The 14,724-nt window shown below is 37.6% G+C and overlaps 1 protein-coding gene across 6 annotated transcripts in view; it reads right to left on the bottom strand.

Annotated features, from left to right (window-relative positions):
• HERC1 (HECT and RLD domain containing E3 ubiquitin protein ligase family member 1) overlaps positions 1–14,724 on the bottom strand; it is a 189,887-nt gene that overhangs the window by 35,958 nt on the left and 139,205 nt on the right. For 5 of the 6 annotated variants that reach the window (XM_034994000.1, XM_034994002.1, XM_034994004.1 and 2 more), the window contains exons 41-52: positions 13,184–13,300; positions 12,758–12,989; positions 10,865–10,989; positions 9,653–9,873; positions 8,437–8,705; positions 7,637–7,689; positions 6,774–6,974; positions 5,973–6,147; positions 3,171–3,441; positions 2,821–3,034; positions 1,813–2,018; positions 589–716 (exon numbers count right to left, since the gene is read on the bottom strand). In XM_034994000.1, the coding sequence (XP_034849891.1) occupies positions 589–716; positions 1,813–2,018; positions 2,821–3,034; positions 3,171–3,441; positions 5,973–6,147; positions 6,774–6,974; positions 7,637–7,689; positions 8,437–8,705; positions 9,653–9,873; positions 10,865–10,989; positions 12,758–12,989; positions 13,184–13,300 (2,212 nt within the window). The remainder of the gene's footprint in view (positions 1–588; positions 717–1,812; positions 2,019–2,820; positions 3,035–3,170; positions 3,442–5,972; positions 6,148–6,773; positions 6,975–7,636; positions 7,690–8,436; positions 8,706–9,652; positions 9,874–10,864; positions 10,990–12,757; positions 12,990–13,183; positions 13,301–14,724) is intronic. The other variant, XM_034994003.1, reaches the window with a different exon arrangement.

Raw genomic sequence — 14,724 nt, forward strand, 5'->3', positions numbered from 1 at the left:
GAAGCAGGCTTCCCGCGGAGCAGGGAGCCCAATGCAGGGCTCGATCCCAGGACCCTGGGACCATGACCTGAGCCGAAGGCAGACGCTTAATGACTGAGCCACCCAGGCACCCCAAAGACATTCTGATTCTGCATGGTTTGTATATCTGGTTATTATTCAGAGCACATTGACTCTTGTTTGCCTAATCTCTAGGGAAGTTCTCAGAAAAGAAATACCTATAGCTAGCTACAAAACTATAAAAGCTGTACATTCTGCTACAGAGGAAATATCATTAATTCCTAAATAATCCTTAAAGAATGATAGAAAATTAGGCTACTCTTTTATAGAATTTAACACATTTATAATGCTAACACAGTAGACCTTGATTTAATTCTGAGTTAAATCCAGATATTGATAGTTAAAATTTTTATTTTCTTAATTACTATCCTGGAAATTTAAAAACACACTGGAGATATAGTAAGACTACTGTATAAGAAAAATTGTAATAAAGTTTAGTGACAATTTGATTATGTTAACACAACCAAAACGAAGCATGTCAGGATTCTCTTATTTTAAAAGTTACACATGAGAGCTGATGTTAGCACTCACAATCTGTTGAACACACAGGTTTGTTGCAGGGAATATTGCTTCTTGGTAACATTCCACACCCGGATGGTACCATCATTGCCACTTGTAGCTAAGAGTCCTTTTTTATTACACCAAACACAAGTCATTACCTAGAAAAGTTGGAGAAGTCCAACAATTTTTTTATTAAGTTTTTAATTTTAATTCCAGTATAGTTAACATAGTGTGTTGTATTAGTTTCTGATGTACAACAGAGAGATGCAACAACTCTGTACATTACTCAGTGCTCAGCATAGTAAGTGTACTCTTAATCCCCATCACCTATTTCACTCATACCCTATCCACCTCCCCTCTGGAACCCTCTGTTTTTTCTCTATAGTTAAGAGTCTGTTTTTTGGCCTGTCTCTTTTTTATTCCTTTGTTCATTTGTTTTGTTTCTTAAATTCCACATAGGAGTGAAATCAAGGTATTTGTTTTTCTCCAATTTATTTCGCTTAGCATTATACTCTCTAGCTCCACCTATGTTGTTGCAAATGGCAAGATTTCATTCTGAAAAAGTCCAACAATTTTAAGCAAGTTTTGATTAAAATGATTTTCATTCTCTATCAAATATTTAAAAAAATCTACAAGGAAATTGTAAAAGAAAAACATTCACGTTATAACATAGTATACATAGTCTCACTCTTTTCTAACTGGCTTGTAAACATACATCTATTTGTATGGCTTTAAAGTACTATGCCCAAACATTTGAGTTATTGAAGATAGTATTAGAATCTTTACTAAACATGTTTATTTAATTCAATAAAGTATAAATATTTCAACATATTTATACATTCTACAAAATAAACAGTACAGACTAAGAAGTGACTTTTAAATTGGTAAATTATGGAGATCAGTCTTCATTTCCTAAACTCCCCTTGTCAATTCTCTGGAGTCCAGTGAGTTAAATTAAAATAGTGAGAACAATTTCTTTTCCTTTTGCATGGACAAGCCCTCATTTTTTGTGAGGCAATTCCCTTGGTTTTCTTCTCATCCCCCATCTGATTTTTCTATTTGTATACTATTATGTCAACTTAAAGAGACAGGAGAGCTTGTAACTACTAGACAAATATTGATAATTTTGTGTGTGTGTGTGTGAGAGAGAGAGTGAGAGAGAGGCTAAGATCTGAACTTTGAGCTCTTTGAGAAGGAAAGAAACTATTTTATCTTACATAGGTGATTAACACACATAGGGCTCAAAATACATACTCTGTTCTGATGAGCCTCCAACTTGATAAAGGAGCATTTTCTGAGATCTCCTCCCATATCGGCGAGTGTTTGGGGAGTAGTTTGGTTGTCGCGGTCATGTGCAGCAAGAGTGCGCACAAGCTGTTGAGCAGCCCATTGCCTATGCTGTGAGGACAGCCTGGAGGACAGGCAGCAGGCTGCCAGGGCATTAGCCAGCTCCAGAGGGCCTACAGCAGAAGGATCATAGGAAGGATGGGCATACAATTGGGCAGTTAAACCTGCTTAAACAAAACAATGAAATGATGCCCAGGTAAGAGTTGGTGGTGGTAAACAAAAAAAAAAAATGGGTTAACCCATATCTTTTAAGAATTAGCACTTTTGCAAGCAATCATTTCACTAAGATATGCATACAAGTATAAAGTATTTATCTCATGTCACATTCTATAGTAAATCTGATTCATTGTAATTACACATTTATATACATCAATCAATCGTCTTTGCTCTAAGGCCACACAGACTGAGAATGCAGCAGAAATGATTTTAAGGCCAGGGCAGAGGCAGGATGCCCTAAAAAAGTAAGTTTGGCTTCTGCTACTCAAAAGTGATCATAACAGCCAGTCAAGGGGCTGTGCTGATAGATCCAAAAGCCTATCTATCTTGGCCAAATGTTCCTGATGAAGAGAAGGGTAGACAATAGTGATTAAAGAATCCCTTCAAACTGTTATCATCTTACGACAAAGAGAAAAATAGCACTATCTTTATCTAGGTTTTATTAAGGAAACCTAACCAGAATTACTATCTATTGGTGACTCAAACCATTATCTAATAGAATAATCTAATCAAACCAAGACAAATTTGATACATTTTCTAATATTTGTTTCCATGCACAATGAAAAGATCTGAACTTAAGAAGTACACATGATGCTATGTAATTCATCACTTACAACAACTCTAAAACATGTTTTAAAAAGCATGAATCAAATTGGTTACAAGACTATATATTTAAATGGTAAATGGTATGCAACTTACCTTTTTTTTCAACTTCTGACTTATCATAGTTAGGTCTCAGTTTGGCCCCCTTGTCTGCTAGTAATGCCACAAGGGCCTGAGTTACAACAAAGTTTGGGGAGGTTACAAGCTTATTCTCTTCAGCAATTCCTCGGAGAAAGCTGGGGAGAAACTTTCGCTGAATTGGATCATCGACTGTGGTTAGATTTACACCTGTTGCAGCAGAAATCAAGTTCTGAAGAGGCAATTGGAACAAAGAGATTTAATTTTTACATATAATTTGGGAACAAAAAGATTTCACCTCAAAGGGCTCTTTAAGAGTTGGTCAGAAATAAGCACCGCGACAAGAAAAGCACTGAAAACCAGCTCACCTGTGTACACAACTGCACCAGGAGTTTTGCGGCACTTGGAGTGTTTGATGCCAGACATCCCACCGCTGTGCTCAGATAAGCCAGGCAAGAGATGGGCTTACTAGCCTTGCTGTGCCCACCTCGAGAGCGTTCTGAGGGGCTGGCCATGGCAGAAGGGCTGGTGGAGAGGCCAGCTCTCCCTGCTGCAGCCAAGCACATTAATCGAACCAGGGTTCGGATATCTGTAAGCCCCAGAGATTCAAGACCAGCAGCCAGGCTGCAACTGGAGCCACTGCCAGGAAAGAAACACACTTCAGACGGATGAAGAGAACAGCTTTCTGAAGGGACCATTTGGAGTCCCACATATCATATCAAAGTACCAACAACAGTATCACGAGTCATATATATCCTAAGAGAAGTCAAAAAATATTATGTAAGCTGGAAACGGTTACTGAAACTTTTAACACCTTCCTATTTTATTTTAATTGAATATACGTGAAGCATAACTGAACTACCAAAGTATTATATACAGGAAAGTTCACAAATTATGAATTTTCAACAAACCGGACAATCCCATGTAAGCATTTCCCAGATCAAGAAACAGAACATTACCAATACCTCAGAAGCCTGCTTAAGCCCTTCTCAGTCACTAGGCCCTCAAATGTTAACCAATATCACTGACTTTTAAAGTCATAAATCAGTTTTGCCTGTTTTGAACTTTATATAAGTAAGATACTGAAGTCTGTATTTTTTTGTGTCTGGCTTCTTTTGTTCGACACTATGCTTATTTATAAGACTCATCCATGTTGTTGCTTTATAGCAGCAGATACCCATTTTCACGGACATAGTAATAAAATCGACCACAATTCATCTATCCATACTGATGACAATTAGGTGGTTTCCAGCACGGGGCTATTATGAACAGCACTGCCACGAATGTTCTTGCTTATGTCTTTGGGTGCACGTATATAAGCATTTCTGTTGAATGTATACTCAGAAGTAGCTTTCTGGGTCATAGAGTATGTTAATATACACCTTTGGTTGGTACTATTTTCAGTTTTTCAAAGTAGCTGGACCAACTTACTTTCTCACTAGCAGTATATGAGAGTTCTAGGGGCTCCAATCCTCCTGCTCACATTTTCCCCCCAGTCTTTTAAATTTTAGCCATTCTGGTGGGTGTGGATTAATATCTCATTGGGTTTTCATTTTCATTTCTCTGAAGACTATTGAGGTTGACCACCTCATTTTCCATGTTCACTGGCCATTTGGAGATCCTCTCATATTATTTTGCATTTTCCCCATTTTTCTTTTGGGTTGTCTCTTTTTCTTATGGATTAATAGGAATTCTTTACATATTCTGTTGGCTATATACAATGTTAATTCTTCTCCCATTCAGTGGCTTGTTTTTTTACTTTCTTTTTACTTTCTTAATGACTTTTGCTAAACAGAAGTTCTTTTTTAATGTAGTCCAATTTATCAATCTTTTTCTTTATGATAAATGCTTTTTGTGACTCTCTTAAGAAATCTCTGCCTATCCCAAGATCAAGAATCAATTCTTCCTACCTTACAGAAACATTACTGATTTATCTTTCACATTTAGGTCTAAGAGCTACTTGGAAATACTTGTTTTATTTAGTGTGAGGTTGGAGCCAAGACTCACTTTTTCCTATGTGAATAAACCATCTGACCTAGCCCAAGTTACTATGTTTTTTTAAAGATTTTTTTTTTTTAATTTAAAAAAAAAAATTTTTTTTTTAATTTATTTATTCATGAAAGTCAGAGAGAGAGAGAGAGAGAGGCAGAGGCAGAGGGAGAGAAGCAGGCTCCCCGCCTAGCAGGGAGCCCGATGCGGGACTCGATCCCAGGACCCTGGGATCATGACCTGAGCCGAAGGCAGACGTCTAACCATCTGAGCCACCCAGGCCCCTGTTTTTTTAAAGATTTTTAAAAAAATTTTATTTATTTGACAGAGAGAGATACAGTGAGAGAGGGAACACAATCAGGGGGAATGGGAGAGGGAGAAGCAGGCTTCCCGCGGAGCAGGAGCCTGGTGCAGGGCTCGATCCCAGGACCTGGGATCATGACCTGAGCCGAAGGCAGACGCTTAACGACTGAGCCACCCAGGCGCCTCTAACCTAGCCCAAGTTACTGAAAAGACATCAATTCCACATTGTTCTGCGTTATAAACACAATCATAAATCAAACTATAAATCAAGTGTTTATCTATATATATGGGTTAGTTTCTAAACTCTCTCTCCTCCACTCTCCAAACTACCTATTCTTGAACCAATACAGGAGTCTCCTCTAAATTTTATTTTGAGTTTTTATTTCAGGGTCCTCCTGTCTTCACTGATTTACAGTTATATACCTTTGCTTAACCAGATCTTAAATGGATGTCTTTTATATATTCTTGGCTTTCTTCCTTTTTAAATATAACATTCCACAATATGAACATGGCAGGAATCTCTATGATGGACTCTGCAGGTTGAAGTAGCTACACAGTTGGTCAATTTTGCAGAAAAATTCATTCAAACTTTTATTTTTATCTTGCACCAAATGGACCGATAGCCTTAGTATCCCATTTCAGATAATAAAAAATGTTTGCAGTTTACTCAACTATTATAGTGGTGCTATTTTCTACCAAAAAGAGCTATGTATTTACTGACTGAATGAATAAAAATGATAACTATGTCTAACTTCTTTCATTCGACAGGAGATATTCAAGGTTCTAAAAACTCTATCTCATTCTCCCAAAAAATATCAGGCTCCTGTCTAATATATACTAGAAACTAACAGCATCATTTGACACAAAATAATACTCACCTGACTGAGAGAAGAGACAGAGCTCTCATTACCATGGTTCTTGCCAGAAGAACCTGAGCAGCCGCAGTCACTCTCCTTAAAGCCACCACCCGGTCATGAGGGTTTGCTAAAGCAGCTGCCTGCTCACCTAGTGTTATTCTTCCAGAGGAACTCTTTTCTACAGAGCCATGGCAACCTGAAAAACATATCCGGACTAATGAAAAATTTTCCCATTCTATCTCGGCTCTGGGCTGCAAGGAAACACAGCAAACCAATGTGTTTTGTTCATCTGGACTTAGTTACACAGAAAATTCCTGGGGAGAAATAAATATTTCTAAGGCAATAATCTATTATATATGTTTCTTAAAATATTTTGGTTTCATTTATTTTGCTCATATATCATTTCTATTGATACTAACAAAGGAAAGATACAGTTTTTTAAATATGCTTTGAGTACAAGAGAAAAGGCTGAGTCATCAATACTAATTTTTTATTTTGTATTCCCGATAGCAAAAGTTACCCATACCTTCTCATGCAAATAAAAAAAAGACTGCCAAATTGTTTTTAGTCAGTTCCAAGATTCCCTTATCAAAATAAATACAAAAAATAATCATACTCATATTTTATAAATTTTCTTTTTATCACTTCAATATTTCATAAAAACAAAAAATAAAAAATACTACATTATACCTTCAAAATGTTAAAACAACTGGCTAACAACCCTTGATGGGGTGGAACAATGTGTTATTATTTACCACCTAACCTAAGAAACAAATTAATATAGACTCTATGAAATCCACGCCAATTAGCATTTCAGTTTACCTATTTGCATCAGAGTCTCTTCCATACTGTTGGTAGCAGTTACCATTGCTACCGATGCTCCCAAGGGATCACTGTCGGGGAACTGAACTGGTTCTGGTACAATGCGTCGGTCGTTTAAACCAAGTGGTCCAGCAAGTAATTCAAATTCTTCTTCACCCGTTAGCTTTTCATCTTCATCAACATCCAACATGTCCCAGTCTTCTGGAATTTAAATAAATAAATGTATGGTATGTGAATATAAACATGACACAACTCTACTGGCAATGGTTACTATGAGATATGTCTAAAATGCAGACGGAAGGAAAGCCCAGTGCCCACAAGATGAATTATGGCGCCGTCTCCTTGGTGACCCAACCAAAGTGCACTCCTGAGGCATAGTGAGAGTCTAAGGGAAAAGGAGCCAGAGCAGCCAAACCCACTTAAAACAATAGCAAACGTTACAGCTGGTAATGGAGGTTTCAACTAATACAAGCTATTGTTATGGGGTCAGCAAAGACTTCTTAACCCTGTCCATAATCATTAGAGAAGATGATTTCAAGGAAATGAATGCTCCAGATAAATTCATGCTGTCTTCAATTTTTTATTTATTTTTCTCAATTAGAGAAAAAATTTGAAAAAAAATATGCCATACAGAAATTAACATTCTGTGGTCAAGCTAGTATTTGAATCCAGGTCCTTTTCCTTTGGTTTTAAGAACTAGGACTGTTGCTTTCAAACTACCTTGAGCTTTTTACATAAAGTTTTAAGTTAACATGTACCTAAATACAAACACATACACATAAAGGTAAATTTTAGTAACAGATGTTAAGCAGAAGGTATATATAAAAACACATGTAAAATAAAGAAGCTCTCAAAACAACTACCTTCATACACACTGTCCTGCTTGCCAATTAGATCTGGAGCTTGTCCCTTGTACCTGCACCAAACATGAAGAACATTGTATTTTTATACAGAACAGTTAGTACCCAAAAATGCAAATTAAGGCATTAGAACATTTTTAAAGGTCATTAATAAAGCAACACAAAATAAAAGTGTTTCATGTTATGCGCTAATAAAAACTACTGGTATGTAGGTTCACACAGGTTTACAAAAATCAGTGACTATTTTACCAAATTACTGGGGAGGTTTCTGGGTCACCTACAACAACTCTTAATCAAAACCTATTCCAGAACCCGTAAAGATTTTAATAGTTGTCAATAAGGGCAAAAATCCTATTCACTACAGATGAATTGCTATTCAAGGATATAAAGAAGTAATGTTTTCATGGAAGCTCATTCAATCTAAACTCTATTTTTTTAATTAATAAAAATATCTTAATTAAGAGGTCAAAAACAGGGTAAAAAACACCAATGAGAAAAACTGACCATAAGCTTCCTAAAGGTTAAGGCAAGGGTCCTGCCCAGAACCTGCCAACAAGTCAAAGGTTAACGAAATCAAACTCCAGTGAAGAATCTGTTCCTAGGCTACAGGCTCCCAGCTCTGGCAAAACATGAATTCCTCCACCTCCTCCATCTTTCCTGACCCCAATTCAGAAATCATGGGACTTAAGGAAAGGTTAAGTGTAACTCCTCACATGAAAAAAGCTGTAATTCCCATGTCTTGATGAGAGATACTTTATACTCTTCATTCAGAGGGTTTGGAGAGCTATACAATTTCAAGGTACCTTTCAGAAGTTGTTGTCTTGGATTTGGTCTTCAGGGCTAAGTACTTCTCCCTGCAGCTGCCACACAGCAGGTAGTATGGATTTCCACTCCCACATTCACCACCAAACCAGCCATCCACATAGGAGCCATTGCTGCGGTAGCCCTGGCGGTTTGCACTGCGCCCACAGCCAGGGTGATTTCTCTTCATGTGCTGATTGAAACTGACGACGCTGCATTCACACAGTTCACACACCACCACTTCTTCCCTGTCTTCAGACTCACAAACATGCTGCACAAAATTTCATATCAAATTATTAGTCAATTTAACATAAAATTAAGAAGAGGAAAATAGATATTTATGTATTAATGACTTCGTTTACATATGCTGGAGTATTTGCAGGATGTTCACTAATGTTACGTAACAAATTTCTTTCAAATCAGAATTTAGATCTCACAATCTGAAGGTGTTCTTTGCCCTTTCTCAATCTGGTAAGTTATAATAAAGGTAACTCACTATCCTACTGAGAGGAGTTAATAAAAATGACAATTAGCCCTATCTCAAATGATTTTTAAAAAAATCCTAATAAAGCTACTTTTCATCTGGCCATAACATGCATATCTCTTATCTGAATTTCTAAGAAGTCATTTGGATTCATTTATCTTATTAACGTAATACAGTAGATGCTCTTTTCTGTAGGACTTAGACCTGTGAAGTTTTCAGTCTCCCTGCTACAAAAGCATAATGCTAAACAACGAAAACATACAAACCCATCATGTACCCTGGCCCTGGATGGAAGCAGTTACAAGACCTAGGTGGCACTGGTTGTTAGAATGAGGCATTACAGTGATTAAGTGGAACCTACGAAGGAGAAGAGCATGCATTCAGACAGCAAGGTGAGCACAGCAGCCATGTTCTACACCCAGCACAGCTGACTAGGACCTGATGCCTGTTTTGGAATCTATCTTTGATATTATAATCAAATATTACCATTATATGGCTCTATTCATCTAGTCTGGGGAGAGAAGCAATAAAATCGCGCAGAGAAAGCAAGAGAGACTTTTTCTTACTAGTCTGTAGGTATCAAAGTAACATCAAGCGTTAGAGCCCCAAACTTTAGGATGAGATATAAGACTTTTCAGAGTGTAACAACTCTAGGCAAGGCTGTGGTTAGTAAGTCGTATGAACAGGAGGGCAGGAAAGTAAGTCAGAGCAGCCCCCGCTGCAATCACACACACCCAGGTAGGCCAATCCAGTACCTCTGGGATCCACATTCCCAGAATATCATTGTCACTGGTCAGGTCTTGTCCAAACATAGCTTCCATCGCTTCATCATCAAGATCAATTTCCAATTCCTCATCTAAATTAAAGTCATACAGCGCCCCTGGGTCTTGCTGCAAAGATATTCCTTCTCTCCGACTTTGATTCCTGTGGGCCTGCACAGAGCGGTATAACCCCGCTCAGAACAAAACAAGAAAGGCATTTTATTTGCATGAATAAGTAATTCTAAATATTTCGCCAGTTCTTAACTGCCATACATGCAGGAAAGAGCCTAGCTCAGCTGATTTACTGGGATTCCAGACCATAAACATAAAATTTTACCTATCACGTGTGTTTCCTCTCTGTAAAATGGGGAAGAGCACTCCTAACTACAGGGCTGTTAATAGTAAATAATCCATGTAAAATACTTCATAATGTAATACAGAAAAACATTCAATAAATATGGGCTGTTAGTATTCTTTTAGGGTTATTTTTTTTTTTAATCAGTCCCTTTCACTATATATTAACTACACATCCTATATTTTCTAGCTCAATCTCAACTTCTCTGTTACCATAAATCACTAAAAAATTATGTTTTAATAGTTCAAAGATCAAATGCTATTTTAACAAATCACATATCCTAGTTTTTAGTTTGGAAAATATGTTCCCCTATAAATTACACTTCACATGTCTAGAGCATAATACTGCAAGTATTTTACTAAAGTAGCAATGGAATTTATTTTTGCTTATCTAGAGCCTTACCTACCTACTAGTTTAGCCCTAAGGCCCAGAGGACATCAGAATAGCCAGTGCCTATTTTGGCACAGTGCTCTTTTCAGCTCCTTCTCACTATTAATGTTAAACTTTAAACATGCATCTTCACTTCTTAAAGTATAAATTGCTTGACAGCAGAAAGCATATTTAGGAAAAATCTCAGGATCTACAAGTAACCAGTATAGACTTTTGTACCCAGAGGAAGCTTAAAAATAAATCTATGAATGTATGCTGTGATTTCAATGCAAAATTATGTAAATAGATAGTAAAATGCAAATAGCTACTCTGTTAATGTGGAGGACCTGAGTACTTAGTATCATTAGTTTACATCTTTAATGTTGCTTTCACACTGACTTTCAAATATAAATAAACTATATGACTTTTACCATCAGAAGGATGTGAAACATATCAATTACCTGCTCTTGCTAGCAATGTGCGAGCAGCTAAATCAAACTTGTGCCTTCTTGTTACTGCTGAGCGACCCCTAGCTGGTGGTCCACTTCCAGAAGCTGCATTCTCTGTATGGTCCAGATTATCAGGACTACAAGTGCAAATTAGAAAGCAACACAAATTTTTAAGAACCACCATAAATGGAAAGCATAGGCACAAGCTCGCTTTTGGTATTGCGTTTTCCTCCAAACAGTATCAAGAATAAAATATATTTACAATAAAACTGAAACATATCTTTGTCCTTGGAAAAGCTCCTAAATTATAAATATGTCATACTGCCCTGAGCAGTAATTTTATCTATTTTTTTTTTTACTTTTATTTATTTTTTAAGTAGGCTCTATGCCCAACATAAAACTTGAACTCATGACCCTAACATCAAGAACTGCATGCTCCACTGACTGAGCCTGGCCAGGTGCCCCTATCTAATTATGAATTATGCCAACAAGGAAATGATGCTTAATGCATGTTCAAATCCAAACGAGATCAATGGTTTTAATTAAATTCTAAATGATTAAATACTTAAATTTGAAATGATTGAGAATCCCTGCCTATGAGAAACATATTTCAAAATAAGTTATGAAAATATCCACTGAGCTTGTCAGAAAATATCTGCATATTACAGAAGACACAAGCCTTGTTAACCAAATGACTTGATGGGCTACAAAGAAAAATGAAGACTTAAAGTACTAAAGCGGGGGGATTTGGGGAAAAACTGTGGAGTATTTTATTACATCTCATCTCGGGCTATGCATTATCACAGAATTCTTTTTACAATTAAAAAAAATGGTGTAGGGGGGCGCCTGGGTGGCTCAGTTGGTTAAGCGACTGCCTTCGGCTCAGGTCATGATCCTGGAGTCCCGGGATCGAGTCCCGCATCAGGCTCCCTGCTCGGCGGGGGGTCTGCTTCTCCCTCTGACCCTCCCCCCTCTCATGCTCTCTCTCTCATTCTCTCTCTCAAATAAATAAATAAAATCTTAAAAAAAAAAAAATGGTGTAGGGGCGCCTGGGTGGCTCAGTCGTTAAGCTCTGCCTTCAGCTAGGTCATTATCTCAGGGTCCTGGAATCAAGCCTCGCGTGGGGCTCCCTGCTCTGCGGGAAGCCTGCTTCTCCCTCTCCCACTCCCCCTGCTTGTGTTCCCTCTCTCACTGTGTCTCTCTCTGTCAAATAAATAAATAAAATCTTTAAAAAAATTTTTTTTAAATGGTGTATTGTACTAGATATTAAAAACTAAAGAAAAAATGAAGATATAAATCTATATTAAGAAAAGATTTAAAAGTCTACTTCTATACACATTAAGTTAATTTCCAATATTAAAATGAACATTCTAGGGGCGCCTGGGTGGCTCAGTCGCTAAGCATCTGCCTTCGGCTCAGGTCATGATCCCAGGGTCCTGGGATCGAGACCCGCATCGGGCTCCCTGCTCAGTGGGAATCCTGCTTCTCCCTCCCCTACTCCCCCTGCTTGTGTTCCCTCTCTCGCTATCTCTCTCTCTGTCAAATAAATAAATAAAACCTTTAAACAAAAATGAACATTCTATATCACTTATAAGAGATAAAATTATTTTATCAGAATGTTTATTTTGTTTCAGAAAAACTTGTTTTAATTTTCAGTTTCCTCTTTTCAGCTTAATTTTATATAAAAATTATTTCCTTTTCCATGAAAACATCTATTCAAGTCAAAACTTGTGATGTCCTTTTTACCCTTCACAGAAACATAAACTTGTAACTGAAATATCCACCTTATATCTCTAGTTATCAACTTTACACACCATTAGAAGCATCTATGAGGGGAAATAAATGGGGCACTTGGAACTATCATTTATACCACATAAAACAGAAATACAGAAATTGGAATCTCACCTTTCACTAAAGCCTTCTTCCATTTCAGCAGCATCAGCTGATGGGATGTCTCCTGGTGACTGCAAATAACAGGGGTCATTTGACTTTCCACCACTGCCTAGGACTGCTGCTCCGTGCCTTGAGTCTGCTGTGCTGCCTGACTGGGGCTCCTCCTCATCCTCATGCCCAGGGTGCTCTATCATCCACATGGCAAGGACAGTGATGTTTTGGGCATCAGCCTCTCCTCGAGCACCTGAAGAGGGAAAAAGAAAAGTATGATACTGATTTGGGGTGACATAATTAGTTATTCAGGGTATCAGTTTAACAGTGTCTGCTACAATGCCACTGTAACTAAATTGGCTTTATGGTCTCTTAAAAAATATATCACCCTCAATAATACCAGGCTTCTCATATCCACATATACAGATATGTAAAAATGTGTCCTACCTGTGGCTTCCATGGCTTTGGCAATCTGCCGGAGAGAGAACCCCATTTCCAGCAAGGGTACTGCAATTGCTGGAGGAGGAGGAGAAGTTGAAAGTCTACTGCTGGGGTCTGACAAGGCTGAGACAAAAGAAAGAGAATAAGAGCCTATATCACTACATACCATGAATAAAAAGTGTCCCTACACCATAAGTCCCCAATTTATTAATACTGTACAACTTTAATGAAATTTTTTTCTATTAAGAATTCGTGGGGTGCCTGGGTGGCTCAGTCTGTCAAGCGTCCAATTCTTGATTTCTGTTCAGGTCATGATTAACCTGTGATTAAGTTATAGCTAATATGATTAACTTACAGCTTTTTAAGGTTTTTCATAAAGCTAACACAAAATAAAGCTGCTGAAAAAATTTTAAATGTTTTATTTTGAAATAGTTTCTTACTTACAAAAATGTTCAAACTTAATGGAAATTTGCAAGCATAGTACAAAAGAATTCTTTTACCCCTGACCCACTGGAGAGTAAGTAGCAGACATGATGCTCCAACTCCCCTAAATACTCTAACATATCAACTCCTACAAATAAGGACACTGTTCTGCATAACACACCACTGAAGTAAGGAAATTAACAATGTCAACATCTAATCCAGATCCCATTCTAGTTTCACTAGATGTCCTGATAACGTTCTGGACAGTAAAGGATCCAATCCAGGATCATCCTTGCATTTAGTTTTCCTATCTCTTCCATCTCCTTCAATTACTTTGATACTTTGAAGATTACAGACCTCTTTTATGATAGAAAGTCACTCAATTTGGGTTTGTCTGCTGTCTCTTCATGATTTGGCAGGAGTACCACAAAACTGATGCTGCCTTCTACTCACTGAATTCTATTAAATGGTACATGATTTCAACTTGTCCCATTACTGGTGATACTAACTTTGATCACTTGAGTTAAGCTGGTATCGGCCAGGTTTCCCCACTATAAAAGTACTCTTATTTTTTCCCCTTTGTAATAAATATTTGTTGGGAGGAACTATGAGAATATGTAAATATCCCATTCCTCGTCAAAGTTAGATTCACTAGCACCCATTAATGTTTACTGGCTGAATTAATTATGATGATGATGATGGTTGACAAATGAGGATTTCCCAATTCTATCATTGCTTTCAGATTTATCAGTCTACTTTCTCCATCAGTATAGGGTTATAGATTCTCATTGTATTCATGGGTTATTATATGTTACTGTAATTATGATTTTTATTTTGATGCCCCAAACATCCCAGATTTGGCTAGTGGAAGCCCCTTCAGTTGGGTTTCTATATCCTTGAGGCATGTGCCTATCATTCTTTGAGTACTTTATCACTTTCTTGCACAAGCTATTCCAGGCTCATCTCATACTTAACCCTGAAATCAGCCATTTCTGCCAGAAGATCAGAGTTCCCTTTTAGTAAAGAATGGTATTTAGAAGACAGGATCTTGGCACTAGGTGTGCTTATTGCTACTAAAGCATCACTGCTCCTAGGCCCTCTCAGTGGACAGTGCTGATAGAAGC

This window comes from Mirounga leonina, unplaced genomic scaffold (genome assembly GCF_011800145.1).
Source record: "Mirounga leonina isolate KUSES-001 unplaced genomic scaffold, KU_Mleo_1.0 Mir_91, whole genome shotgun sequence".
Classification (NCBI taxonomy): Eukaryota; Metazoa; Chordata; class Mammalia; order Carnivora; family Phocidae; genus Mirounga; species Mirounga leonina.